At 40.0% G+C, this 25,536-nt stretch overlaps 1 protein-coding gene across 2 annotated transcripts; it reads left to right on the forward strand.

Moving 5' to 3' along the window:
* The first annotated feature begins 227 nt into the window (after window positions 1-227).
* Window positions 228-24,544, forward strand: LOC116922299. Of its 2 annotated transcripts, none has more exons than XM_045174412.1 (19): window positions 228-1,175; window positions 5,101-5,350; window positions 5,548-6,504; window positions 11,590-11,787; window positions 11,889-12,061; window positions 12,136-12,277; window positions 16,437-16,605; window positions 17,338-17,536; window positions 17,688-17,904; window positions 18,078-18,299; window positions 18,362-18,884; window positions 19,010-19,166; window positions 19,272-19,553; window positions 19,634-20,461; window positions 20,572-21,010; window positions 21,111-21,318; window positions 21,487-21,601; window positions 21,688-21,796; window positions 21,971-24,544. In XM_045174412.1, the coding sequence occupies exons 2-19, from the start codon at window positions 5,227-5,229 to the stop codon at window positions 22,252-22,254; spliced, it is 5,346 nt and encodes a 1,781-aa protein (XP_045030347.1). In that variant the 5' UTR covers window positions 228-1,175; window positions 5,101-5,226; the 3' UTR covers window positions 22,255-24,544. The 2 variants fall into 2 exon arrangements, with proteins under 2 accessions (XP_045030347.1, XP_045030346.1); XM_045174411.1 differs by having other exon boundaries at window positions 229-1,175; window positions 18,359-18,884.
* The last annotated feature ends 992 nt before the right edge of the window (window positions 24,545-25,536 follow it).

A 25,536-nucleotide genomic window follows, 5' to 3' on the forward strand; every position in this document is an offset into this window, starting at 1 on the left:
AAGAAGGGAAGGGCTAAAAAAAAAAAAAACTGGTGCGGGTCGCCAAGAATAAGGGCCGACGAGTCTTTTGCCCTCCATTTTTCTTTTTTTTTTCCACTGAGCCTATTGTCGCACGTATATAGGGGGGGGGGGTCTTTTTTTTTTTAAATACGCAATCTACTTCTCATTGGTCTTCGCAGATCCTCTTCGGCTGAAGCGAAAGCCGACGTCTCGAACGGTCTGGCAGTAGATTCCGGTCATCCGTCGAACGGTGTACGGTCGTCTCCGCCATCTTCCGTTGCATCTTCTTTTGTGCAAACATTTAATTATTATTATTTATTTTTTTTTAAGTGTTTTTAGTTTGGTTTTGTTTTGTGTTTTTTTCATTTCCCAAAAGGAAAACATTTTCAAGCTGCCAGTTTCGTTGTTTGATGTGCGTTTTCTTTAGTTTTCTTGCCACAGCAACAGAAACATTTGTCACCTTTGCCAAATAATATACAGTTTTGTTCAGCAACAAGTTCGTCTATGCAAAGCCACACTGTTTCCTAAAATTCCTGTAGTTTTATTTTGAATTTTCATTTATTTTTTTTTTAGTTTCTTTTAGTTTTTATTTTGTTTAAAAAAAAGAGCGTGGCGGTGGCGTTGGCCGAGCAGACCGGCAGGTTTGATTATTTTTTTTTCCCTCTCTTTCGGAAAAAAGCTTCACTCGCCATCGAGACGCGCACGCTCACGCACGCTGCTGTCCTTCTTTCTCCTCTTCTCTTTTTCTCTCTTTTTCTCTTTTCTTTTTCACCCCCCCTTTTTTTTTTTCCCTACCCCTTTGTGTGTGTGTGTGTGTTGTGTGTGTGTGAGCGATTTCGTGAAGTCAATCGTTTTGGTGTTGTTGCTGCTGCTGTGTGTGTGTGTGTGTGCATGTCGACATTCGGCCGTGTATATATGATATACGTGCATTTGACATCGCCGGATTGGCATCAGGCAGCTGATGTATACAATGGTGGATATATCTACGAAATGAAGTAAAAAAAGAAAAAGAAAGAAAAAGGTGTTTAAAGTGCCATCATCATCACGAAAAGTGTTTTTTTGTTGTTGTTGGGATTTGTCGGTTTCGTTGGCCGAAATCGTCCAGTTCTGTGTGGTGAGAGAAGAAGAAGAAGAAATTAGGACAAAAGAGAGCTTCATTTCCATATAGACCCCAGGTATTTCATTTCCATTTAGATAAGCATCGATTTTTGTTTTGTTTTTTTTTTGTTTTTGAAAAAAGAGAAAAATTCGGGTCAAATTGCCATTTGTGCGTTTGAAAGGTTTATTTCGTGTGTGTGTGTGAGTGTGTTTATTATTTATGCGTATCGAAAGGAATCGGAAACGTGCTGGCGCCAAATCGTGCCTCGTGATTGAAATGTGTCTGCTTGAAAATATTTAAAAAAAAAAAAGGGAAATGTTTAACATGAAAAAGAAAAAGAAAGAAATTTCACGCTTTGGACATTCAGACAAACTAATTGGTTCGGGTTTCAAGCGTATAGGCCTTGAATGATTGAGCATGAAATATGTTCAACACATCTCTTACGTATACATCATTGATGCCTATAGCATCAGCAGGAACAAAACAAAAGGTGTTATACTTTGAACCGGCCCTCGCTTTGTTTTCTTAATAAAAACACAATTTTTTAAATAGAGTTTGTAATAGTCTGTACCTATAGAATTTCCTATTTGGCAGTTGTATATATTTGGTTATGCACAGAGTTCACCCTTTCTGGAATTTCCGATTGCATTTTTTATTTTTTCGGTTGAATTCTCGTCATTTCAATTGAAGGCTAGAAAGTTTAACACGTACACAAAACAAAAAATGGCAATGACGTGAAACAAAAACAGGAAAATAGAAACAAAAGAAGAGTGAAAGTGAGTGATGTGTTGTTTATGCATATAGGATATAATATAATTGAAACATAGTGTGCCATTGGCTCTATAAGGTTAAAACGTCACACCCATCACTTGCAAGTTATCTATAACGAAGAAGCGATGACGATTTAACTTGATTTCGGGTTTTTTATTTCTTATCTGATGGGCTACTGGCAAATTGGATTAATGAGGAAGTCATAAATTATTGCGTTTCTCTATTAAATGGCCCTTTTTTTCTATCTTAACCTTTTTTTAAAATCCTGATTTCAATCTTTTCGGTCTTAACAAATCATGAAATAAAAACAATTTTTTTTTTGTTTCGACATAAATTTCCCGTTTTTTTTTTTTTTTCTTTTAAAATTTAATTTTCTTGGTTTTTCCTTCTAAACGAAACGAACGTTTTTCAATTCGGCAGTTGCTATCTATATACCCGAAAGGAAGCATTCAATTGAGATTCTTGTCCTCACTATTACTTCCTCCCCCCCCCCAAGAAAAATTTAGTTTAATTTATTTCTTTTCTTGTTTCCATCATCTCCTGTGCTGTCTGTAAAAGATTGACATCAACCTTAATTCTTTCCCCATATATATAATAGTATACCGGGGCGGTTATTAACACAAGTATACAATCGACCCGCGTTTGATCGTGATTAATACGTCGGAAGTATAGATGATGCGGACGTAAAGAAAATAATGGCAAATGATCGACAGCTTCTTTTGTTTTATGCACATCATTTTTGTTTGTCTTTTGATATATTATAGGCTATAATATATAAATAGGATTATAAAAAAAAGATCTTTCAAAAAGAAATGCAGTAGATGACGCACATTGCGACCCTATATAGCCGAATTGAAATAGCTTAGAAAAAACGTATCTATCTAACATGATAGATGTGGAACATCATCCATCATGCTGCAAGGGCTCTCGTATATTTAGGAATCTGTTCAATTTCGTTCTTTCTCTCTTTTTTTCTTTTTGCGTACAGCAAAATAAAACCAGATCAGCACACACACACAGCACAAAAAAGAAAAATAAATATGGTCATTTAGAAAAATATCAGGTTCTAATCATGGATATAATCTTTATATATATATATACGTTTTTGGTATATATTTTATATATTTTGTTTTCCATACGTTTTGTTTCTTGCTGTGTTTTGAATCTTTTTGGAAAAATTTATTCAAAAAAGTCTGGCCAGTACGTATGTATATACTATGCGTGTACGAATGTGTGTTAAATATGGCAATATGGCCTTAAGCCGTGAGCGCCAGGTGCGAGACGCGACTTATTTAGACAAAACTGTTCCCCCCAATCTTCTTCTTTCTATTCTGGTTTTTTCCTATTTTTTCTTTTTTTTTTGTTTTGTTGATGTCTCCTCCTCCGGCCATGTACTCTCTTTAAAATACATCTATATATATTCATTTTTTTCTTAAAAAAACTTTTGCCATCAGCCTCTGGAAATGTTATTATTGTATCACTGGCTGTTTAACCACTTGGAGTCTTCCTACGGATTTTTTTTTATTTTTATTGGATTTTATTTTTCCTCTCTTCTATACTCTTTATTCATTTTGATGTAATAAAATAACACTTGCCAGCTGGATTAGCTGTTCAATTCACCAAGCCTTTTGCATGTGGATGACGTCAGCAATGTTAGGCACTATAGTCGTATTGTTGTGCTAAATATCCCTATCCCTATTTTCCTTCCAGTTCATAGAATTTTTTCTTGTTCTCCTTTACACAAGACATCCACATTTCTTCTTCTTCTTCTTTCTTTTTAAAAATAAAATCAGCATCCATCCATTTTTCCTTTTTTTTTTTAATCAAATATATATACATTCCCTTCTTTTCTGTAAGGTCTTTTGTGCTGTGTGTATTAGATAAAGGCTATATAGTCTGCTGTGTGTTTCTATGTTTTCCTGGAATGTCAAGGCTATATATGCAAGTCTATATGAGTTGGGGGCTGCTAGATTTTTCAATTTTTTTTTATTCTTTAAAAGAAAAAAAAAAAGAGTTCTCTCCGTTCGATTCGAAACTTGGCCTCACGTCTCTGCTGTTGCTATAGTTGTAATTCAATCACAGTCGTCTATAACCCGAAACCTTCAGCTGGCTTTTATTATTTATTTTTTTTACCCCTTTTTTTTTCTCTTTCTCTCTCTGTGAACTTTTTAAATATGTTTTTTTTCTCTTGCTGTTGAGCCATTCGTCGATTTTTATTTCAACTCAAATTCACACATTTTTGACCTCATTTGGTTATATGGCGTGTAGACGCAAGCTCTTTTGTCTCCATTCGTCTATAACGGAATTTTTATACGTGTGGTCATTTTGGAATATGCCCGGATTGAAAGCTGTTTATGTTGAATAATTAGATTGATTCAAATCGCGTTTTGACTATACACAACGCAGCGAAAAGAAGGAAAACATTTTTTTTTATTTTCAATTTTTTTGAATTTTGAATTTCACCCGAACGGGTTGAACGTAAAGCGTCAGGCCAAATCCAAGAGATTACACCACCCGCCATGTCGGTCCACATTTGGGCATAAATATATCATAAGCCGATTTGATTTTTAAGATCTTCATTTTATTTTATTTTTTTTTCATTATCAACTTGCCGTACATGTCCCGATCTATTTAAATAATAAAGGTAAAAACAGAATATTCAAATTTTCAGTTGAATCTGAATTTAAAAAAAAACAAAAACGGTTGAGCAATCGCGGGAATTGATGTAGTAATACGGTGGGTGCAGGTATCTACACATTATTTCTGCCATTTGGTATAGATATATATATACGCAATGGGTGTCACGTCACGACCGCTACGATGGTCCCGTCCAAAGGTCGATGACTTTGGACTAACGTATCACGTACGGATCATTCCCCCGTCTCCCTTCGTCCCCCCCCCCCCTCGTCTCCCCGCTCGAAATCCCGAACGTTGGTTATTCGCGTGAGACAGGCACCTCGTTCGATTTCCCATGGCGATCAGCTTTCCAATCAATTCTCCTTTTATTTTTTTTGAAGGTTTATTATTTTTGATTTTCAAATCAAAGAATCGTCGATTTCTTATATCTAATGAATTCCCCGTTTTTGTTTTGTTTTTATTTTTCTACTATAGCAGTCTTCTTTATATAGTTTATAATAATTCAACATATGCAGAACATTTGTGATTGATTGATGTCAAACTGTGTTTTTTTGTTTGTTTGTTTCTCTTTCAACGAAATCATTTCTGTACAGGTGATGGGGGTCAGGTGATATAAAGTGACACAAAGTGGCCGCCAGCCCTCGTTAAACTACCCGCCATAATAGACGCATAAGAGAAAAAGAGAAAGAGAAAAAAAAAGGAATAAAAAAATCAAACAAATGTCTACCAGCTGCACTTCAGCGGCTTTGGCAGCCGCGACGTCGGGGTCCAACAGTCTGGCACGCAACACCACCGGCGGTGCTTGCGCGGCCACTCTCTACGCCTCCATAGATCTTCATTCAGGTCAATAAAACGTTTTGAAATTTTTATTTTTTCAAACAAAAAATTAGATCACATCGCACATTTGATATCCAGCAAGACGCCAGATGTTGTCTAATACATCGATAGTTGTAGACACATATACGATTTCTGGTTTTGCATATTACATATTTGAATGAAGTTTCGTTTCTCTCTTTTCTTGGTGGGTGGGGGGAAAACAGACGATGCCGATTTGGGAAGTGGGGAGGAGGCCAATGTGGACAAAGATAAAAGGACGGCCGTGTTACAGCATCGGATCAGCGAACTGCCCAGCAGCAGCATCTCAATGCCGGTGTCGATGATGTCAGCCTCGACCCGACGCAACAAACGCAAGAACTTCCAGCCGCGTAACATACGACCCAGCGAATCGGCCGACGGCGACGATGGCCAAGATGACAATAACGAAACGCAATCGACAGCCAATCACACGGAGGATGGATGCGACGCTAACGGCCATGGCCACCCGCCGACGCCTTCCATCCTTGGTGAATGCGACCTGACGACAACGATCCCTCCTCGGCGTGCTGGCCTGAAAAGCCAACGGCCAGACCGGAAGAATGAGCGCAGACCAAGCAAGGCCAGCCCGTCTTCCTCTCGGTCCGTTCGGAAGGAAAGAGCATCGTCCGCTGGAGGAGGCGATGCGTCTCGTTCGACAGGTCAACACGCCGATCAGTTGACAGACGGATACCATCGAGACGTGGCTGCCACGAACAGCAGCAGCAGTCGCAGTGATTTGAATAGCAGCAGCAGTAGCAGCAGCAGCACTAGCCGGAGTAGCAGCCGCAGCGGTAGCCGGTGCGGCAAGAGTGCGGCCGTAGATCTGAGGCTGCGTCCGGCCTCCAACACGGAAGAGGACGACCAAGAGGAGGAAGGAAATGGGCAGATATCCGGCCTTCAAATGAAGACGTGGATGCTCTTTTGGCAGCAGCAACAGTCTTGCAGTGATGGCGGTTTGCTGGCCAAACCGCCTTTCCTTCCACCGTCCGACTCGCACGACCGTCTTCGCCGGGCGGAAGGGAACGCCTCGCAAGCCCAGGAGGCAAACGCCAGTACGGGACGTGCGCCAGTCAACGACTACGCGCAAACAGCGATGCGCGAATTGCTCGGAATTTATCGACTCCAACGCGATGCCGACGCAGGTAAGACGAACATTTCTTTTATTTTTAATGAGCTAAGGTTTATAATTAAGTTAAATTAACGCAAAAATTAAGGCAAAGATTTTTTTTTTGTTTTATTTTTGAAATAAATAAAATTCGATTCGAACGGGGCAGTTCAAACATTCGGATGGTGTGGTTAAGAAAAAGTGGGTCATTAGTCCATCGTCTGTTCATTGGCGATCACGATATATACGTGTATAATATGAGCGTTAAAAAACAACAGCTAACGAAATGTGCCAAAAGGAAACCAACGCGTTCTTCTTTTATTTTTTCTACGTTGCTCAAATTTGTGTGGAATTCAAAGTTGTCTATATAGAAACCCAACGCGAAATGTGTCATAACCCAGAGCGAGATAGTCAGAGCATTTCAGATTTCTATGCATATATGCCAAACTAGAAATTTAGCTATTTCATTTTTATTTAAATTTCTTTTTTTTTTTTTCGTTTATTTTTATTTATTTATTTCTTTTTTTTTCCCTCCGTATTTTTGATTGGAATCAGGCTAATCATGTCAAAAGCTACTTGCGAGTTTTTTTCGTTTGGACTGTGCGCGCAAGCATGTGGCATTTATCCTATCACATCCATCATCTTCTCATTGTTTTATTCATGACTTTTGATTTCTCGCAGCTTTGCATACAACTACATCATTGTAATAATGTTATAGCCGATCGGAACAACTGTTTCTTCCCCTGTTGATAGTTATTACTTTTAATCAGCCGAAAAAAAACTAAAACAAAAATTTAATTCAGTGTTTTGTTTTGTTTTTTTTTGGGGGCTCTGAGTGCTTGCATTTTGGGTGATTGTCATTTACGAACATTTTATTTCATTTTTTTTTTGGTGGGGGGGGGCTAAGAGAATTTTATTTCATTTTATTTTTTCACGAGGATGCTGAAAATAAAAATTTCTTTTCTTGGATAGAGTAGGAAAAAAAAAATGTTTTAATGGTTTCCATCTTGAATTCTTTCCCCGAGGGTGTTACGATGTTTATTGCTTTGGCTCAGGGCTTTTTTCTGCCGAAGACGAAACGGCCAGACGCACAACAGAGGGAAGAACAAGAAAAAAGGAAAATTTTTAGAAAATAAAATAATAAATAATCAGAAATTATAATAATAACTGCTGGCAGGCCGTGCGGGATTTTCTTTTCTCTTTACAAAAAATTTAAATGAGCGCCTTTAGCGTTCATTGCAAATTTTTTTTTTTTTTTACTACAAAAGAAAAAAAGGGGGGGGGGTTGCAATCAAGAGATTTTGTTGTTTTGGGTTTTAAGGAGACGAAGGGGAAGAAAAAATCTGCTCCTTGTGCAATCACAATCAATCTTGTTCTTGTTTTTTGTTTTGCCCCGTTTTTTTAACGTTTTGGAGAGAAAAAAACAAAACAAAAAATAAAACAATAGTTGAATGAACGTTTTCTTTAACAGCACAGCGCATTCCAACATATTTTTTTTTTCTTCCATCTCTCGGAAGGTCAAACGCTGGCAGCCATTTTTTAGGGCCGGCCTCTTTTCGTCTGAAAAAAACAAAAAACTCACGACAAAAAAAAAAGGGTTAATTCCATATCTTATTTGTGTGTGTGATGGTTGGGTCTATAAGTCGCATTATTCTTACGGATGATTAAAGACTTTGTTGTCGCCTTCAACTATACAGAACCCGTTCTCTTCGAACCTCTTCGTTTTTATTTTATTTTATTTTATTTTTATTTTATTTTTTTTTCGGATTAAGAAAAAAATAAAATAAAAAATAAGAAACGAGAGAATCTGTGTGAAGAACGGAAAGGGGTTTTTTTTTTTTTTTGTTTTTCTAGAAATACATCGTGTAGCATATTTTTAGGGAAAAGCAATAAAAAAAATATTTATTATTATTGTCATTATTAGTTATTACAAAGAGCCGGGAGTTTAGAGGAGAGAGAAAAAAAAACAAAAAAACAACTGATAAATATAAGCGAACAGAAATGCGCCTGCAGCGCTCACGCTGACCTCTTGTGGCTCCCCGTTATCTGCAACATTAATTCCAGAAAGAGAAAAGAGCAAGGAAAACAACAAAAAAAAAATGCAAGAAAAAAAACAAAAAAAAAAAACAATTTTTTTAGAAGAAAGAAAGAAAAAAGAACGTGCGCATTTGAAAATAGGATGGCGGAGAGAAATACGAGATGGCCATTGTTTCTTTTGCCCTTTCGTCCATCCACTCAATAGATTCTTTTCATCCTCTCATTCCAAAAATCAAAAATCAAAAAAATAAAAAAGTTTAAAAAAATAGAAAATCATCTATTCTATACAACAACAAAAAAAGAAAAAAAGATAAACAACAGTATCTTCAAACGATTTCTATTTTTTTTTTTTATTTATTTATTTTTTCCCTAAAAAAAAACCAAAAAAACGAGCATTTCTTTTTTTTTCAGTGGCGGAGTTAAAAGGAAACTATTCCAAGTTAACGAATCCCGACAATTTCTTCTTAGTTTTTTTTTTTTTTTAGCCTGTAGGAAACATTAGCATTAAAGAAAGACTTGAGGCCATGTCTGATCCACTTCTTTCTTTTTTTGTTGTTTTCATCTGTCCTCGTTTATTGCTTTTTATTTTTATTTTATTTTATTTTATATATATTTCTTTTCCCTACCAGCCATTACTGACGAAGAAAGCAGCAGCAGCAGTTTTTTCCTATTCTTTCTTCATTCCAAAAATCCCCTCCATTTTGTGTGTGTACACTATGTTGTTATATAATTCACCCACAAAAACCTTATACGACACTGTGTGTGTGTGTATATAGAAAATTGGGCTCCGCCGGCTCGTTAAAAGACGGTCCGAAACGATCGGTGCATTTTTCTTAAAGCAATTTTATTCGTTTTATTTACTTATTTTTATTTTTTTCGCCTTCATTTCTTTCATAACGAAGGAGGTCTTGTGGCTATATTTCACAACAATCAAAGCTTACACAACAATAAGATGATTTTGTAGGAGAATTTGAGGCTCGATTAAAAAGAAAGAAAAACAGGCGGTCTCCCTATTTGTCTGAATAAGCAAGTGGAATATAGCGAAGATGGGGGGGGGGGAATGATAATTGGAGACAATTTAGATTGAAAGCATTTTTACGTTCTGGTGGAGAAGGGCATAAGAAGAAGAAACCCATTGACGAAGTTCATAACGATTGGCCAACTTGTTTTTTTTTTTATTCATTTAAATTGTTTTCTTTCTTTTTTCTAGTTCAAAACAATTTGAACGAATTCCGGCCATTTATTTCTCGTTTTTTTCTCTCTCTCTCGTTGAGAATTAAAACGAACAGAAAATCTTTGTATACATAAAAATTAGAAAATTAAACAGCATCGTGGCCGTTTTTCATTGGAATTTTTTATACAAAAAAAAATAATAATAAGAAAAGAAATTGAATTCGTCTAATGAAAATGTAGCACAGCTCCAAAGCGATGGAACACCTTTCTTTATTCCACCAAACGATAATTAAACGTTTGTCCTTTACATTTTATGTATATATAAGATGTGAAAGCAATCATTATATAGACTATACATATTATAGGCAATATATAAAGCCTATATGTAGACGGCATGCTCCATTATGTTTTAAACGTGTCATTTGTCGTGAACGTCATATTATCTGTCGATTGACAATTTATCTTGTTTATAGTTATATAAGAAGAATGAATTCTGTAGACGGGGAGGGTGCCAGAAAAAAAAAAAAGAGGGAAAACCGGTTTGCGCATTCCAGGGTGCAGTTGAAATCAAACACGAAATATATATCCGGTTATTTGGCTAGGCAACTGTCAACACGAGGTCATCATATATATTTGATCGGATGTTATTGTTGTGTGTTGACCGCATTCACGCGCGCCCTGACTGTGCAACCCTAAATGATTGCCTATCATTGCGATTCATTCCCACCATAACAATTTGTTAAGAGACTGCGCAAACCTATATAGATAGTCTTAAACCCTTTCGTTTTGTCCAGCGGCCAAACATGTTGTCCGTCGCCTGACGTTATAAAAACAATGTCTTTTATAATCTGTTAGACATATAACATTGGACGAATGTATATACTTTTGAATTGCTGCGTATATACTCTATGTAATAGGCTATATGTATTGCGCATCTATATTTCCTATCCTTTTCCGAACATATATTAAGCAGCAACATAGCGGTTGGCAAAAGGACTGACAATGTCACGGTTTAAACGAGACGGAGCCGTGAACGCGGTATATAGACATAGGGCGTGGCCGTTGGTCACGTCACCCTCAGCGCCGTTTGATCAATTGTTAAAGCACACGCTTGACTACGCGCTGTGCTGCTGTTAGTTCATCTCGAACGACAAAATCAACAACAACAGCAAAAAAATATCAACTGATTTTTTGTGCCTTGCTGTGTGTGATGTTGTATTACGTCTTTTTTTTTTCCTGTTCAACTTTGATGGATTACAACATTGGCGTACATTTTTTTTTCCAGCCGAATCGTAGACTCCCCACCATCATTGGGTCCGCCAAAAATAAAAAAGGGAAACTCTCGATGCTGTCAATATAGCTATATAGGAGGACTGTCAGATGAGCGAGGGAGAAGGGGAGACGACGAACCTAATCACACACGCTAAACGACCATGATGGATTGACGTAAGAAGGGGGGGGGGAGACACATCGTCGTATGTAACAAAGGGATAGAAGAGGATAAGAAAATATATTTATACCTGACGTCAAAAAGGAAGTCTCGTTGTGGAAAGCGTTAACACAGGAACGGTTCATTAGCTACTTGTATATAACGTCGGGATGTCTGTTTTTTTTTCTTTTTACCGAACGTTTGTCATCAATCAATCTCGTCCTGTTGGAAAGTTGCTCAAGAACTAGCAAAAAAAAAGAGAGAGATATTAAGTTGGCATCTTTCGAATGCCAAATCGCAGCATCGCGTTTCCCACGTTCAAACTCCATTGGCTTATATATCGTATTATATATAATATACTTTTGATAATATAGGCCTGATGATCAGACGTTAAAGATTTCAGTTTGTCCTCTAACGCATCGGATGAATGGGGGGAAAAAAACGAATTTTTTAAATTCTGTGATTCGCATTTTCTTTTTTCAGGGCAGCAAAGTTCAAACGTTGGCGCCGTTTCGCCCATAGGCCGATCCGGGGCAGAGGGCCAAACGCGACCAGTTGATTCGAGTGTCGGTATCGGCTCATTGAGGACCTCGTCGACGTCTTCTGTTCAACAACCACCCACTCCACCCCACACACCTAAAACTGCGAGCACGACGAACGGCCCAACAGCCCTGCCACTTGGTTTGTCTTCAATTTTTGCTTGGTTTTTATCGCATGCAAATGTCAATCGTATGAGGTAGGTCTACATTGATATGTAACTTCATTTTGCACTGGCCATTCAGGGAGGACGAATGTTTTAAACGAGCCTTCTCTAAGGGCTTTGCAAACACACATCCAGTCCATCCTGAGTCACGTGGCCACGACGTCCAGGCAGCCATCGCCGTGCAAACAGCTGACGAGCTGCGATGATTCTGCGACTGGTGCCGACTTGCGACACATGTCCGCGAATCATCAGGTACGTGTGTATAGGTCTATAATATCAAACTCGGTCAACTTTTCGATGTCATTCATTCCCGCGTGTTCAAACAGGATGGAACGACGTACCCGTTCAAAGCGGCCAGTTTCGCCAACATTGATCTTCACGTTGACGTCGACGATGACGTCACAGCAGCGACCAAAGGCTTTTACGACCAGCAGGAGCTTCAGCAACTAGCTGCAACTAATTTAGCAGGTCAGTTTAACTCCTTTTTTTTTTTTTTCTTTTCAAAAATTGCGAGAGAGAGGGGAAGGTCCTTAAGGCGATGCTATTAAATCGTTCGAGATTTTCACGTGGATTCATCAGAAACGACACACTTTTGTTATATATTAAACACAGCCGATCTTTGATTCGTTTATATTTTTTGACAACGAATTTTATGGTTCACGCGGGAAAAAGAAAAACCGACCTGAAAGGAAAATACGGGACACAATCGATGAGCAGCAACTGATGTGTTGTTTCGGTTAATGCGTAATGAAGAAGCCGGGTTGTATATGTTCGATGATGGCATTCGATATCCGATGTGAGAGATGAACGTGCGTGGCTTTGCATCGTTGATTTGAAAAAGGAAAAAGAAAATTTATTCGAGATTTTGATGAAAGGATTTGCGTCGGGGTTCTTGGAAAGTGTCCATTTTTTGGTTGGGGGGGGGGGGGTTGACGTTAGCACATTTTCGGAAATTGGAACGGGGGGAAAAATAAAAACTCGTTTCTAGCAGAAAAACGTTAGATTCCCGAAAAATGTACAATGGAAAAAAAAATAATCAACCGGATGAAACGGTTAAATGACACAATAGACCCCCATATGGCACCCCTTTTTTTCTTAACCCCATTTGCCCCCTCCCATTAAAAAAAAAAAAAAAAACTTGAAGTGAAAAGAAATCCCAGCCAAGGCATCGAATTTTTTTTTATATTTTATTTTCATTTTTAAAATAAAAAAGGGGCAAAAAAAATTGAACGGAAAACCCCGGAAAAAAGAAAATCTATACTGAAGGAGAGAGTGCACTTAAGCCTTTAGCTTTCCCCTTTCCTGTTGCTCAATAGATTTTTTTTTTTTTTTATTATTCCCTTCTTTATTTTTTCTTTTTTTTCTTTTTTTTTCTTATTTTTCGGTCCCAGCTCTCGCAAGTACCTCTTTTTCAATGAGTTGAGTTTTTTTTCTTCAAAAATATCGCAGCGTGATGTTACATGTACTGGAGAGCGATAGCACAACACGTATAAGGGAAGGAAGGGGGGAGGGAGGAAATCCTTTTTTTTTTTTTTTCGAGACAAGAAATAAATAAAACATATTTTTTTTTTGTCTATTTTATTATATAAATCTCAGCGAAAGATCCCTATTTTCCCGCGCACCCCCACCACCCTCTCTATTCAACTCGCTATCTGCTGTAATAATAGTTTTTTTTTTCTTACCTTCCTTTATTGTGTTATTTTTTATTTTTTTTAAATAAAAATACTCTGGCTAAAATTTTCTCCATTTTTTTTTATAAAAGAAACACTGTGGAGCTTGTTTGTGGCGGCCATTGTCAAGGGGATGAAGGGAATTTTTTCATTTTTTATTTTTTTTATTATAAAAAAGAATAAAAGGTGGGGGATTTCTACTTCCATTTTTTTTAAAGAAATCTCTTCCACCAATAGCTTTTCTCTCTCCTTTCAGTCCAACCCTTTTTTTTTTTTCCTTTTATACGTCGAGTTTACGTAGAAAATACGCAGTTCAACTGATAATAACGTGCGATGCCCTAAATATAAAAAAAAAAAAGAATTCTATAGAAAAATGCCTTTCGACTGGATATGTCGCAACGCGATCTATCCCAGCCAAACTGCTGACGGTTATTTCACAAATCAGGATTATTTTCGTTATACATTATTTTCCATTTTTTTTTTTTTTTGAAATGTTGACTATATATGGCCGTTTTTTTATTTTTTATTTTTAATATTTTTTTCATTTTTTAAATCCTGGACAGACGCTAGTTGTCGTGTCGGGCACAAGTCCAGGCAAGTTCATTCCTTCTAATAACAAAGGAAAGGCTTCGACATTTTCATTTTTTTTTTTTGGGTTTGGGGGGATTACTTTCACATTTTCAACTATGGCAATACCGAAAATGACAAGAGTCAGTCACCTGGTCAATGCGATTAGAACCAAAAAACAAAACAAAAATTTTTTTAAAAACCTGAAAAAAAAATGAAATTAAAATCATTTTTTTTTTTAGCTGTTTTATTTATTTATTTATTTATTTATTTGATGGGAAATGTTTTTAATAACTAGGTGATTTACCTGCCTGCATCAACACACACATGGCTAGACACTTGCGTCAGAGATTCAATATGTAATTGATTGTTTCCCCTCCTTTTTAGATCTCCCCCTCCCTCTCTATCGGTTACATATCCTTTTGCGCATCGATTCACAAACGACAAACACATAAAAAAAAGCGGTTTCCCCCCCTCTCTCTACAGTCTCCTCTTCTTATTTTTTTTCTTTTTTGTTTTGTTTCATTTAAGTGGATTTTTGTGTAGGAAAAAAAAAAATTCAAAAGTTTTGGGAAAAACGAGTGAAAAGTAATTTTTTTTTTGGTGGTCCTCCCCCCTTTTTCTTTTCAAATTCAATGGCGGTGCCATGGAAAAACTCTTCCTGCCCAGATGAAAAATACGTTACCACCAAAAAAAAAAAAAATTCTATAGAATTAAACATCGTCTTTCTATCATTCAGTCTAGATGACGTATCGCATCATCTTCAAATCCCTTCCATCTCTCACCGAATTTCTCACCCCTTTTTAGTTTTTTTTGTGTGTGTGTATACGTCAAACCCAGAAATGTGAGAAAATTCCCGTTTCCCCCCTTAAATACAAAAAAAATGATCAGTTTTTAGGGGAAAAAAACAAAAAAAACATATTATATTATAGGCTATCTGTATAAGGGGTTGCAACAACTGGTTATATATATATGGAAACGATTGCAGGTGTGACATCAACCCCCCTGGTTTTTCGCAGGGAAGATTGAAACAAGCTCATCTGTGACACTTCATTTTTTTCTTTTTTCTTCCAACCACCTCTTCTTTTTTTATTTTTACGTGATATAACCGAGGGGTGGGATCTATAATCTAAAAAAAAAAAATAGTCAATAAAAATAAAATGCAGAAAATCACAGTAAAACAGGGAATCGGGGTGGGAGGAGCGGAGGAGGGTTTCACCTCTCGTCTTTTATTATTATTTCTGGTGAGCTGTGCTATTGTTAAAGAATAGGGTGGAAAGAATGATGGTCTTCTCATCTAATGCCCTACATTTAAAAAATGTGTGTGTGTGCGTGTATATATATAGGCTACTACACAACACACATAGTTTCCAGCGAGAGCAGGAGGGTAGGCAGGCAACAAAAAATACATCGTCGTATCATCCATTATACACACAATAAAATTGTGGAGACGTAAAAAAAATCTTTAAAAAAAAAAAGGAAAAAAAAATAAAAGTTCACCCTTTTTTCCAAAGAGTAAGAAATTACCAACATCTGGTTCCCTTTCCTGCGCTATGGACACACCCTTCTGTGGGAAACACACATACGAGGCGTGAAAGGCTTAAATCCCTACAGTGAATTGGTTGATGGCTCTTGTATATGTCGTTAACAAGAATTGAGAGTGAGGGGGGAATCAGGAAAAAAAAAGGGGGGAGAAATTTAACGGATTTCACGCAATTCTGGAACATCTCGTGGGATCCAACCAGCATCTTTTTTTTTATTACTATTTTTTTGATTGAAAAAAAAAAAAAAAAGCCCATCTCTTTCCTGTTTTGCCTCCCTTCTTCCGAAAACGGGTGGAAATAATAAAAAAAAGGGTCGGATCAAAGGGTTCATTTGAGTGTGAGCACCGCCGATGAGAAACATCGACGAGTTTTGACTACTTTTTTCGGATGTTTTTCCCTTTTTTTTTTACAAGGGGATCAAGGAAAGGGGGGGAAACTGTTCCCAACCGGTTTCTATCTATTGTGTCTTGTCAGATTTCAAGAATCGGATGATGTCGCCGTTTCCTTACGCAATAGATGCGCTTTTTCTTACCCCCCTCACTTCTTCCGCCACGTAAAAGGGAAGATAAGGGGGAAAAAATACGGAAAAAAAAAAATAAATAAATAAAGAGAAACGTTGGGAAAAAAAAAAGAAAAGGCCGGTAGAAAATGGATCTTAAAGAGTATACGGTCATTTTAGACGCATTTTTAGTTAAAAAAAAACCCCGAAAAAGCCTCAAATTGCGTAACGGAAAACCCATTTTTCGATCGTTAAACAATTTAAACGGCCAATTTATTCTTGTTTATTATAAGCCTCTCTTTTATTATATATTTGGTTGAATGAAATGCCCCCCCCCCCTTTCATAGATGGACGACGTAATGCGGCCAGCGGATCAAGTGGAAACGGGTCGGGCGGCGGGACCGGCAGCAGCGGGAGCGGCAAGAGCAGCGCCCCCATCGACTACAGCCGCTACGTCAAGCGTTTCGCCAGTGCGTCAGAATGCGGCAGCCCTTTTTGCAAAAATCTCAACTACAGGTTAGTATACAGAATTTTTTTTGTTTTTTTTAAGGGGGGGGGGGTAGAGACGCGAATAAATTTGATTTGGGTATCGAGAATGTTTTGAATTGGTAAATAGCTATGGTGTGTGCTGCCCGATCTCAAAAGAATGATAAGCGAGATCAGATGTAGCCCTGCAGGGTGCTTCACCATTTTTGAGGAAAAAAAATATATTATGATAAAAAATAGAAATAGAAAACAACAAACAAACATTCCTTAGTCAATCGGGACAGTGCTCGTGTCACACACACAAACAGAAAAAAGAAAAACGTCTGAAAATGTTGACATTCCTTGAACAACAGAATTTGACAGACGACAGAATTATTTTTCTCTTCTGTCTGTTTGCCTTACCGTCCGTTTATTTTATTTCCCCCCCATTTCTGGTGTCCGTTTCTTTTTGGGTGGGGTGGGCTGGGTGGGCAGGCAATAGAGTTGACTGTTTGATACTAGAAATACAACGAAACGGGGCTGAGCATTTTAGAGATGGAGTATGTCAGATATAAGCAACATTCCTTGCCAAAATGAAAATCAAAGTCGAGCGCCACATGCCTGAATTTCGGCCAGAAATTCAAGTGCGCAGCAGTGAGTCATCGCTCATAACTTCCTCGACACCCTCATTTCAAAAAAAAAAAAATTCATTTCTCAAGTTATCCTTTATAATATTATAATAAGACGTTTTTAATTGACATATGGCGCTCATCAACGTATTAGGGAGCACTTCCATTGCCTCGATTGCCACCCGCGGGTTTTCGTCAAGAAGGAAGAGATGATCCGTCACTTCAAGTGGCACAAGAAGCGCGACGAGTCGCTGCAGCACGGCTTCATGCGCTACTCGCCGGGTGACGACTGCAACGACCGCTATCGCGGCTGTCCGCACAATCGCAAACAGACCCACTATCACTGTGTCAAGGTAAGAACATTAGCATGGTAATTGGCCGCCCAAAACGGGCGTCTATTGGATAAAAATACAGAAAATCTAATCTGTGTCGTTGCCTGCTGCTATTCTTGTTGGGCAAAACGCTAAACGCTGCGCGTCTATGGGCATCTCTTCCATTCGAAAGGATACGTGCGATAAGGTGTACATAAGCACGTCCGATGTTCAGATGCATGCCAATTACCATCGCAAGGACTCGGCCATCATTCAGGAAGGCTTCCAACGCTTCCGCGCTACCGAGGACTGCGCCACCGCTCATTGCGCTTTCAACGGCCAGCGGACCACTCATTTCCATTGCCGACGGCCGCCATGCAACTACACGTTTAAAAACAAAGCCGACATGGGTATGAACGAATTTTCGGTTTATTTATTTTCACTGGAGATCATCGCAAATGGTTCGCTCTCCGGCCAAGCTAAAAGAACGTGCACAAAACAATTGATCATTTGATTTCATTTAAAAAAAAAATTAATAAATCTATTTGTTTGCTTAAATTTATTCTAAATTGGTGGGTATTAGAAAAACACAAGAGTTATCACATCAAGGACGAACAGCTGGCCCGCGATGGATTCAAAAAATTCATGAAAAACGAGGCCTGTCAATTCGACAATTGCCGCTTCTCGCGGGTCTGCAATCACATCCACTGCATCCGCGAAGGCTGCACCTACGTGCTGCACTCTAGCGGCCAACTTTATTCGCACAAACGCAAACACGAACGACGAGACGCCGAACTCGCTTACCGTTAGTTATTTCAAAAAAAAAAAAATAAATAAAAGCTAAAAATTTGTTTTAACGATCAGAAGATGGCGCTGCCGGCGGCAACATGGCGGCCATTGCTAACACGGATTCGACGGGAAGCAACAGCAATCCGTTGACGGCTTTCCCATCGACGAGCGCTTCTCCCGCTCTGCCTGGACTACCTCCTGGAACTGCTGGAACAGACGAAGCCCATCGAGGTCCGATGGGTTTGTCGACATCGGATCTGTCCCGGTTGATCAGCGACCCGTCAGTGGCCGCATTCCTTTACGGCCGCATGCCTTCGTTGCTCAATCAGTTGGAGATGGCCCATCTGCAACATCGGCAGCGGGCCGACCAAGAACAACGAATGCTGGCCGCCGCCGCAGAGGCCAAACTCCATCAGCTAAGGAATTCGATGTCGACGGCGGCCGGTCCTGGCCGCAGTCCTTCGCCTGTCATGACCGAAGACGACGCTTTTCGATTGTGCCTGGCCAAAATCGAAACGGGCAAGCCGTGCCAGCCGGACTGCCCAGTCTACCCCAACGAACATTACCACTGCCGTTCCGATGGATGTTCCCTTTCCTTCAAGTAGGTCTAAGCAACATTGCCAAGTTTCGTCTTTCAAACATTTTTGGCTTTCACCTATAAATGAGGGCCGAGCTTTAAAAATAACCAAAAACCAAAAACAAAACTCGCATTGATATGCAAAATAGGTCTACAGAGGCAGCTAAGGAACACTGGCGGAATCACGAACAACAGGAGCAAATCACCGACAATTATTACATCAGCGTCGAGGAGAACGAGCAGCCCAATCCGTGCCCATCCAGCTGTCCTTATCAAACGAGGAAGCGGCACTACCATTGCTGTTGGGTAACTGACGACCCCTTTCTTTTTCTTTAATGTAGACTATAATTTAAAACAAACAAAACAAAAACGAAAGAGGCTTCAATTCGTCTGCTCGTGTGTGCCAAATAGGATGGCTGCGCAGAGATCATTCTGTCCACGGAGAACGCGTTCCGACGGCTCGATCATTACAAGATGCACGAATATTCGAGGCGCGGTCATCCAACTCCGTCGGTCCCGCCACCTGTGGTAGCCTCGAGCGGACTGGTTCATCCGTCCGGTTCCAGCGGCAGCAAAGAGATCACCTTCACGACAGGCAGCTCGACGTCGACCAGCTTCTCGTTGGACAGCATGTTCCGCCGGAAGCGCGGCCGGCCTCCGAAGAACCGAGTCATCGAAGTTTGGAACGAATCCGTAAGTACATGGACGTTCATCTGTCCATTCAAAACACCAAAAAAACGTAATGAACTTTTTGAATTCGTTTTTGTGTATAGTCATCGATGAATTCCGGATCGGGTGCGTCGGATACACCGCAAGCCGTGTTCACTAGTTTCAAGTTGCCGAAACCATCGACACCGCCGCTAGCGCCTTACTCATCCGTCGGCAGCAGTTCCGGCCTTTTCGCACCGCCGCCTTACGGAACATCGGCAGGCCCGTCTCATTCGGCGTCGTCCAGCCGATCCAACAGCAGCGACTGGAAGAGCCAGAGGACATTGTCGCCTAGTCCGGAACGCTCTGAAGCCAGGCACAGCATGAGGAAAGGTCAATCCGCTGCGGATAAGTGCGCCCATCAGCTGCTGAAGCGGAACAGTTCGCCCGCCGGCTCGTCTCCGGCGTTGCAGCTTCCGTCACCGGCTGCACTCCGCTCGCCAGACTCGCCGATCAAATCCATCACAGTGGTCAAAGCGGCCGGGACTTTTTATCCGTCGTGTGCGTTTCCCTCCAAGAACGAAGAACTCGTCGGTCCTCGTTTGATGAATCCATCACCGGCGCCACGCCCTCTTTCACCGGCTGTCGTTCGTTCAACTGGCGCCTCGTCGTCGTCGGGTCATCGGGAAGTCTCTTCGTCGTCGTCGCCCACGCCAATGACGACGCAGAGTTCGTCTCTGTCGACGCGCAGTTGCTCGTTGTCGCCTTCGTCGTCGTCGTCGTCTGTTTCGCCTTCGCCGTCGGCCAATCACAGCGCGGCTGCCACGACTTCCCCGCCAACGCCGGCCATTGTTACGGAAAGGCCTCAGGCGTACGGACCAGACCACTCGTGCGGGCGGCCATTTTGCAAACTGAAACGCAGGGAACATTACCACTGCGTCGTCTGCAATCAGGTATACACAGCCAGCCTTCGTTCGCATCTTTTTATAACGTAGATCGTTAATGAAAATCAAACGACGATCGTTTTGAATTTCAAATTGTGTTTTTTCTTTTGGTCTGATAGGCTTTCTCTGAAATCGATAAATTAAAGCCGCACGTTCTTAAACATTGCACGGGAGCATTGAGTCCCACGTTAAACCAATGGAGCGGCAACGGTGGACCAGGTTCGATAGGCCAATTGCCGACCGATGTCGCATCGGTAGCCGCTGGCGCTTCTGACCGAGGCAATCCAACGGCCAATTGCATAGAAATGGACGCCAAGAAGGAAGAGCTCTCGCGGATGGCGTTGTTTCATAACTCCACCGGATTAGGGACGTCGTCGCTTCCGCAATCGGAGGCAGAATTGCGCGACTTGGCCTCGAGATCTTCGGCAGCCCTGCACGCTCTCAGCTTCATGTCGCCAATGGGTGGGCCCTTTGGTCTCGGCTCTGCCAATCAGCTGACTGGCAACTCGTCCTCCTTCCACTCGCCCAGCATCCACCAGGCCATTTACGCTGGATCAGGTGAGATCCTCATTTGCGTAAAGCAAAAAATAAAAAACATGCGCGTGTTGCCGAAGAAAAATTAGGATAATCGTTTTGTTTTTTTCTCTTTGGCTTCCAGGTTTAATGTTGAATAACTCGATGGGTACGGGCGCTGCTTTCAACCGACCCATGAGCCCAGGTAAAACGGCGTCGCAGGGACACAAGAGGCCGTCTTCATCACCTATCGATCATTTAGTGTTGAGCCCCGAGGCCAAGAAGATGCGTTTCCCAAGCAACATGCGACTCCTTAAGGACGAACCCGTTCCAGACGGCTACGTTCGTTTCAGGTATTTTTTTTTTGTGTTTTTCGTGTTTAATTTCGTTGAGCTGTGTCTCTTGTACACTTGTACATTACCCGTCCTTACTCACCTCTGTCATAAGAGTCAACATTTATTTGTGCATTTTTTTAAATAAATAAATAATGTGATTTTTGTGTGTGTGTGTGTGTGTGGCAGGTTCAACGAAGATTGCCAATATTCGCAATGCGGTTACAGAGAACACCAGACCCATTTTCATTGCATGCGGCCTGATTGCGGTTACAGTTTTTGCGACAAGACTCGTTTCGTGCAGGTACGAACAAATAGAACAAATAATAAAAACAATATAAATAATGAAAACAAATAGATAAATAAATAATTGTTTCTCATTCGTTTTAGCACACTGCCCGTCACGAGCGATTGGACACGTTAATGGGGGGCGATTTTCAACAGTACCGCGCCAACGTTGCGTGCGGACGTGCCAGTTGCCTCTACACCGCCAGCCTCGGTAAGTTGATATATTTCTGTGCAATCATTACGTATTCAAGTCGTATTTATTGATAAATTTAATCTGTATGTTTATCTTTAATTTTTCAAAAATACCGTTCACTATTAATTTGACTTGTTTTTTTTGTTTAAATTGCCTTCGTTCTTCCTGGCGCTGTGGTGCTGACATCTATAGGCGCAGTACAGAACAAAGCCTCGCATTTTCATTGCCTCAAATGCGACTTTGTTTGCACGGACACGAACAAGGTGGTGGCCCACCGTCGCCAACACCAGAAGACCGACTCGATCCTCGCCGCCGGGTTCGAGAAATTTACGCCGTCGCAGAACTGTCGCGTCGATACGTGCCCGCACTCCAACAAGCAAACGCACTACCACTGCCTCAAGTGCTGCTTCGCTGTTCTCGGCCTGGCCCAAATGTCTGCGCACAAGTACCGCCATCTCGAGTCAGCATCCTCGTGAGCGAGCAGGACCATCTTGAAGGTCATTCACCGAATCGTGTCATTTTCTTATCGATAAGAAATAGTGGGGAAGAATTGAGTTATGGTGATAGCAAACGACTGCCCCACAGCCAAACATCATCCTACAGCAGTATATACCTAATAAGATTTCGAATTCTATCGTTGAGGTAGACCGTAGCATATTTTTTCCAATTAGAAATTAGGTTTCTAAAAAACAAAAACAAAAAAACAAAACAAAAAAACATGTCACGACAAGCATTTCCATGCGATTCAAAGTTTTACGTAATTTCTAGTTTATACTTCCTCGTAAGCGAAGGCCCGCTTGCCCATGCCAATTGTATCCAATTCGACCTCATTCGCCGGATCGCTCCGAATTCGCTTTCCACTATTAGAGTCCACTTTTTTTTTTGTTTGATTCGAGTTATATCTACGCCTAGTTCTCTTTAGTTTTTCAGAAAGAAAACAATAATAAGATTAAAAATAAACAAAATATGAAATAAGACCAGCAGAAATTCGAGGTAAAACCAATTCATGTTAGCTAAAAATTGGTTGGAACTATGTAGACAAGAACGGAATTAACATTCACGGCTATATACAGATGGAAATTTGTTTTTTTCTTCTTTTTTTTTTTCATTTTTGTAATCATGGGGGGGGGGTGAATCATTGCGATTGAATGGGAATGTGATTCCTCTAACGTGGTTAGCACCTTTTTATAAGCCTTCACACGCTTCTCAGTGAGAAAGAAAAAACAAAAAATTATAGCCGGCCAGATAAAGTAAATGAATAAACAAATCATTTTTTTTTTTTCGTCAGGTATGCGGTAAAACCGTTTGATGTTTTTTACCAGTTGAGTATAGCTGGTAATTCGAAAATTGTACGTATAGGTCGAAAAATATAGTCTTTCATGGAAATGGCATTTTTTTTTTGTTTCTTTCTTTCTGAAAAACAAAAAGAAAACTTTTGGATGCGACATTGCCGCGAGAAAACATTGTCCTTATTGTCCCCCCACCCTCTCTTGTTTACGTAAGTGTGTATTTATTGATATCTTTTTTCGTTAGTTTTTGTTTACCGAGAAAGTGACTTGGTCGTTTATACTCAAGTGCCATAATGACGAGGACGAGTTAAGAGACTGAAAACAAACAATTGCCCCCCCCCCCGCACTTAGTTCAATCAATTTGAAATGGAACAGTGCCAGTGTCTTCGCAGCAACAGCACGCACCGTGTTTCGCCGTGATCAAAGCGGTGCCTATTACTCCCCTTCCTCTATTTTTGAAGTTTTCCTCACCCTTGTCAACAAATTGTGCCCATTATATAGTTGATAGCTTTATTACTTGTGGATATCGTTGTGATCTTTTTATTTAAAAAAACAAAAAACAAAACAAACCGAGAAACAGGTTGATCTGTGCCATCTTGATACGTAGACCAGGCTCACTCTTCAATTGTATTGTCAAACCAACGTAAAACATATGCCCGGTGTCTTATATATAGCTGGAATATCCATTGTTTCGTCTAGTTTTCGTAAGTTCAAACGTAAAGTCTCGAAAGTTTTCAGTCTCTCGGATATCTTTCATTTTGCTCTTTTTAATTATTATTATTATTATTATTTTTTTTTTTTCAAATGTTTTGTTATCGCCGAAAATGGCCGCCACGCGTGCCTCTGGTATCGTAGTTGTCTGTGTGTAATTCAAGTGCTTTAAAAATCACTTGCCCGTGCCTGATATAGTATTGTGCAGCATCTTAGCGGTCAGAAAACGAGCCAAAACCAGTTTTGAATTTTTGCCACTTCGGGATGGGCTAAAAGATCCCAAACATCAGGAAAAAAAAAAAAAAGAAATTGTCGAGCATTTTTGTTTGTTTGTTTGTTTTGTTCGAGAGCCTTGTTAAGAGTTTCCTGGGACCAAACAAATCGGCTGCAACGTCGTATCGTTTACTCCCGACCGTGCGTGACAGGCGCTATGCTTTCCGTCTGAAAAAAAAAAAAAAAAAAAAATTCAAAGTGGTCTAAGAGCACGTGCCTTAATAAGGAAATGATTGCCAACATGCCCAGGTTGGAAAGTGAAACTGGTTTCTAACTGTCACTTCCCACCTTTGACTGTTTACTCCTGCCCGACATTTGTGCTCCTTTGCTATATTTCTATAGGCGAGAATTGCCATCGCTTTTGTCGCTGGGATGTGTCACTACGTAAAGAATGCCTGTCTAACTTGGATGTCATAAAAATGTGAAATGCATACGTATGCCTCTTTCCTTCTGTGAAATACACGCTTGAGGAAGTTGTCTCAGTAATTAAAAACGTTTCGATCACATTTTGTGTTCTACTGTCTGTCGAAATTTCGAATACAATTTCGAATAATTGAACCGTTCTGCCACCAGTTTTTTAAATAGCGGATCAGCCCAAAACTTTAAATATTCGAAATTTTACTAGAATTTTTTTGCTTGCATTTAGGCATTTCTTGTTGATCATGAAACTCTGTATCGCTCCACACGGCCTGAAAAGCTGTAGAAAACTTAGCAAAATGTCGTAGTGCACGTCCTATCGTTTCAGTCTGTGTTAGTGCGTTACAATACAAGGTGCTGGTTAAGAATATTTTGCGGGAACCGTGTGAAGAACGGGAGATGGGTGACTTGGCGGGAAAAATATGGGAGCTATTCGCACGAGAAGGAGCGCCACCTACGCTGTTTGATTGATTCATCCATAGCCATCTGTCTTCATTGAAAAAAAAAAAGGAACAAAAATGTCAAAACGTAAAAAAATAATTAAGAAAGATAAATTACAACTTTACAAGGTAAATGCTTTGGCATATACAACATTTTTACATTTTTATTGCAGACATTAAGAATTCGAGATGCAGTATCCTGCACAAAAATCCGAACACCGATTTAATTTTTTAAAGCCACCTATTGGCAGGGTAGCGGGTTTTTTGTTTTTTTGTAAAGGGGGAGGGTAGACGGGGGTGATGGACACGACAGGGCAGGGTTGGTTAAGTCTAGACCTAAAAAAATGCCTTAAGGTATTACGCTTTAAGGCAAGTTACAGGTCAGGACATTTTTGCAACCCCCAGGGTGGTGTGTTTTTTTTTTACGACAGTTGGAAATTTAGGGCTTGGGCTTGGTAATGTTGCTTACCGAAACAATTTAGCTTATGTTCCAGCTGCCTGTGAATATTTGTGTCGTTCTCTATGGCGTAGGTGTAGCGTTTCTGAATGTGATGCTGGAGATCGATGTTCGATTCCAGATGAGGTGATGAATTAATGTGGTTTGCTTACGAGAAATTCTCGTTCATAT

This window comes from Daphnia magna, linkage group LG5 (genome assembly GCF_020631705.1).
Source record: "Daphnia magna isolate NIES linkage group LG5, ASM2063170v1.1, whole genome shotgun sequence".
NCBI classification, from domain to species: Eukaryota; Metazoa; Arthropoda; class Branchiopoda; order Diplostraca; family Daphniidae; genus Daphnia; species Daphnia magna.

What these genes read in the sequence shown, in the direction of transcription:
- LOC116922299 (XM_045174411.1), top strand. Translation starts at nt 5,227, where the DNA reads ATGTCTACCAGCTGCACTTCAGCGGCTTTGGCAGCCGCGACGTCGGGG. An exon ending in TCGAAGTTTGGAACGAATCC is followed by an intron (nt 19,554 to 19,633) that starts GTAAGTACATGG and finishes TTTTGTGTATAG; the next exon opens with TCATCGATGAATTCCGGATC. An exon ending in GACGGCTACGTTCGTTTCAG is followed by an intron (nt 21,319 to 21,486) that starts GTATTTTTTTTT and finishes TGTGTGTGGCAG; the next exon opens with GTTCAACGAAGATTGCCAAT.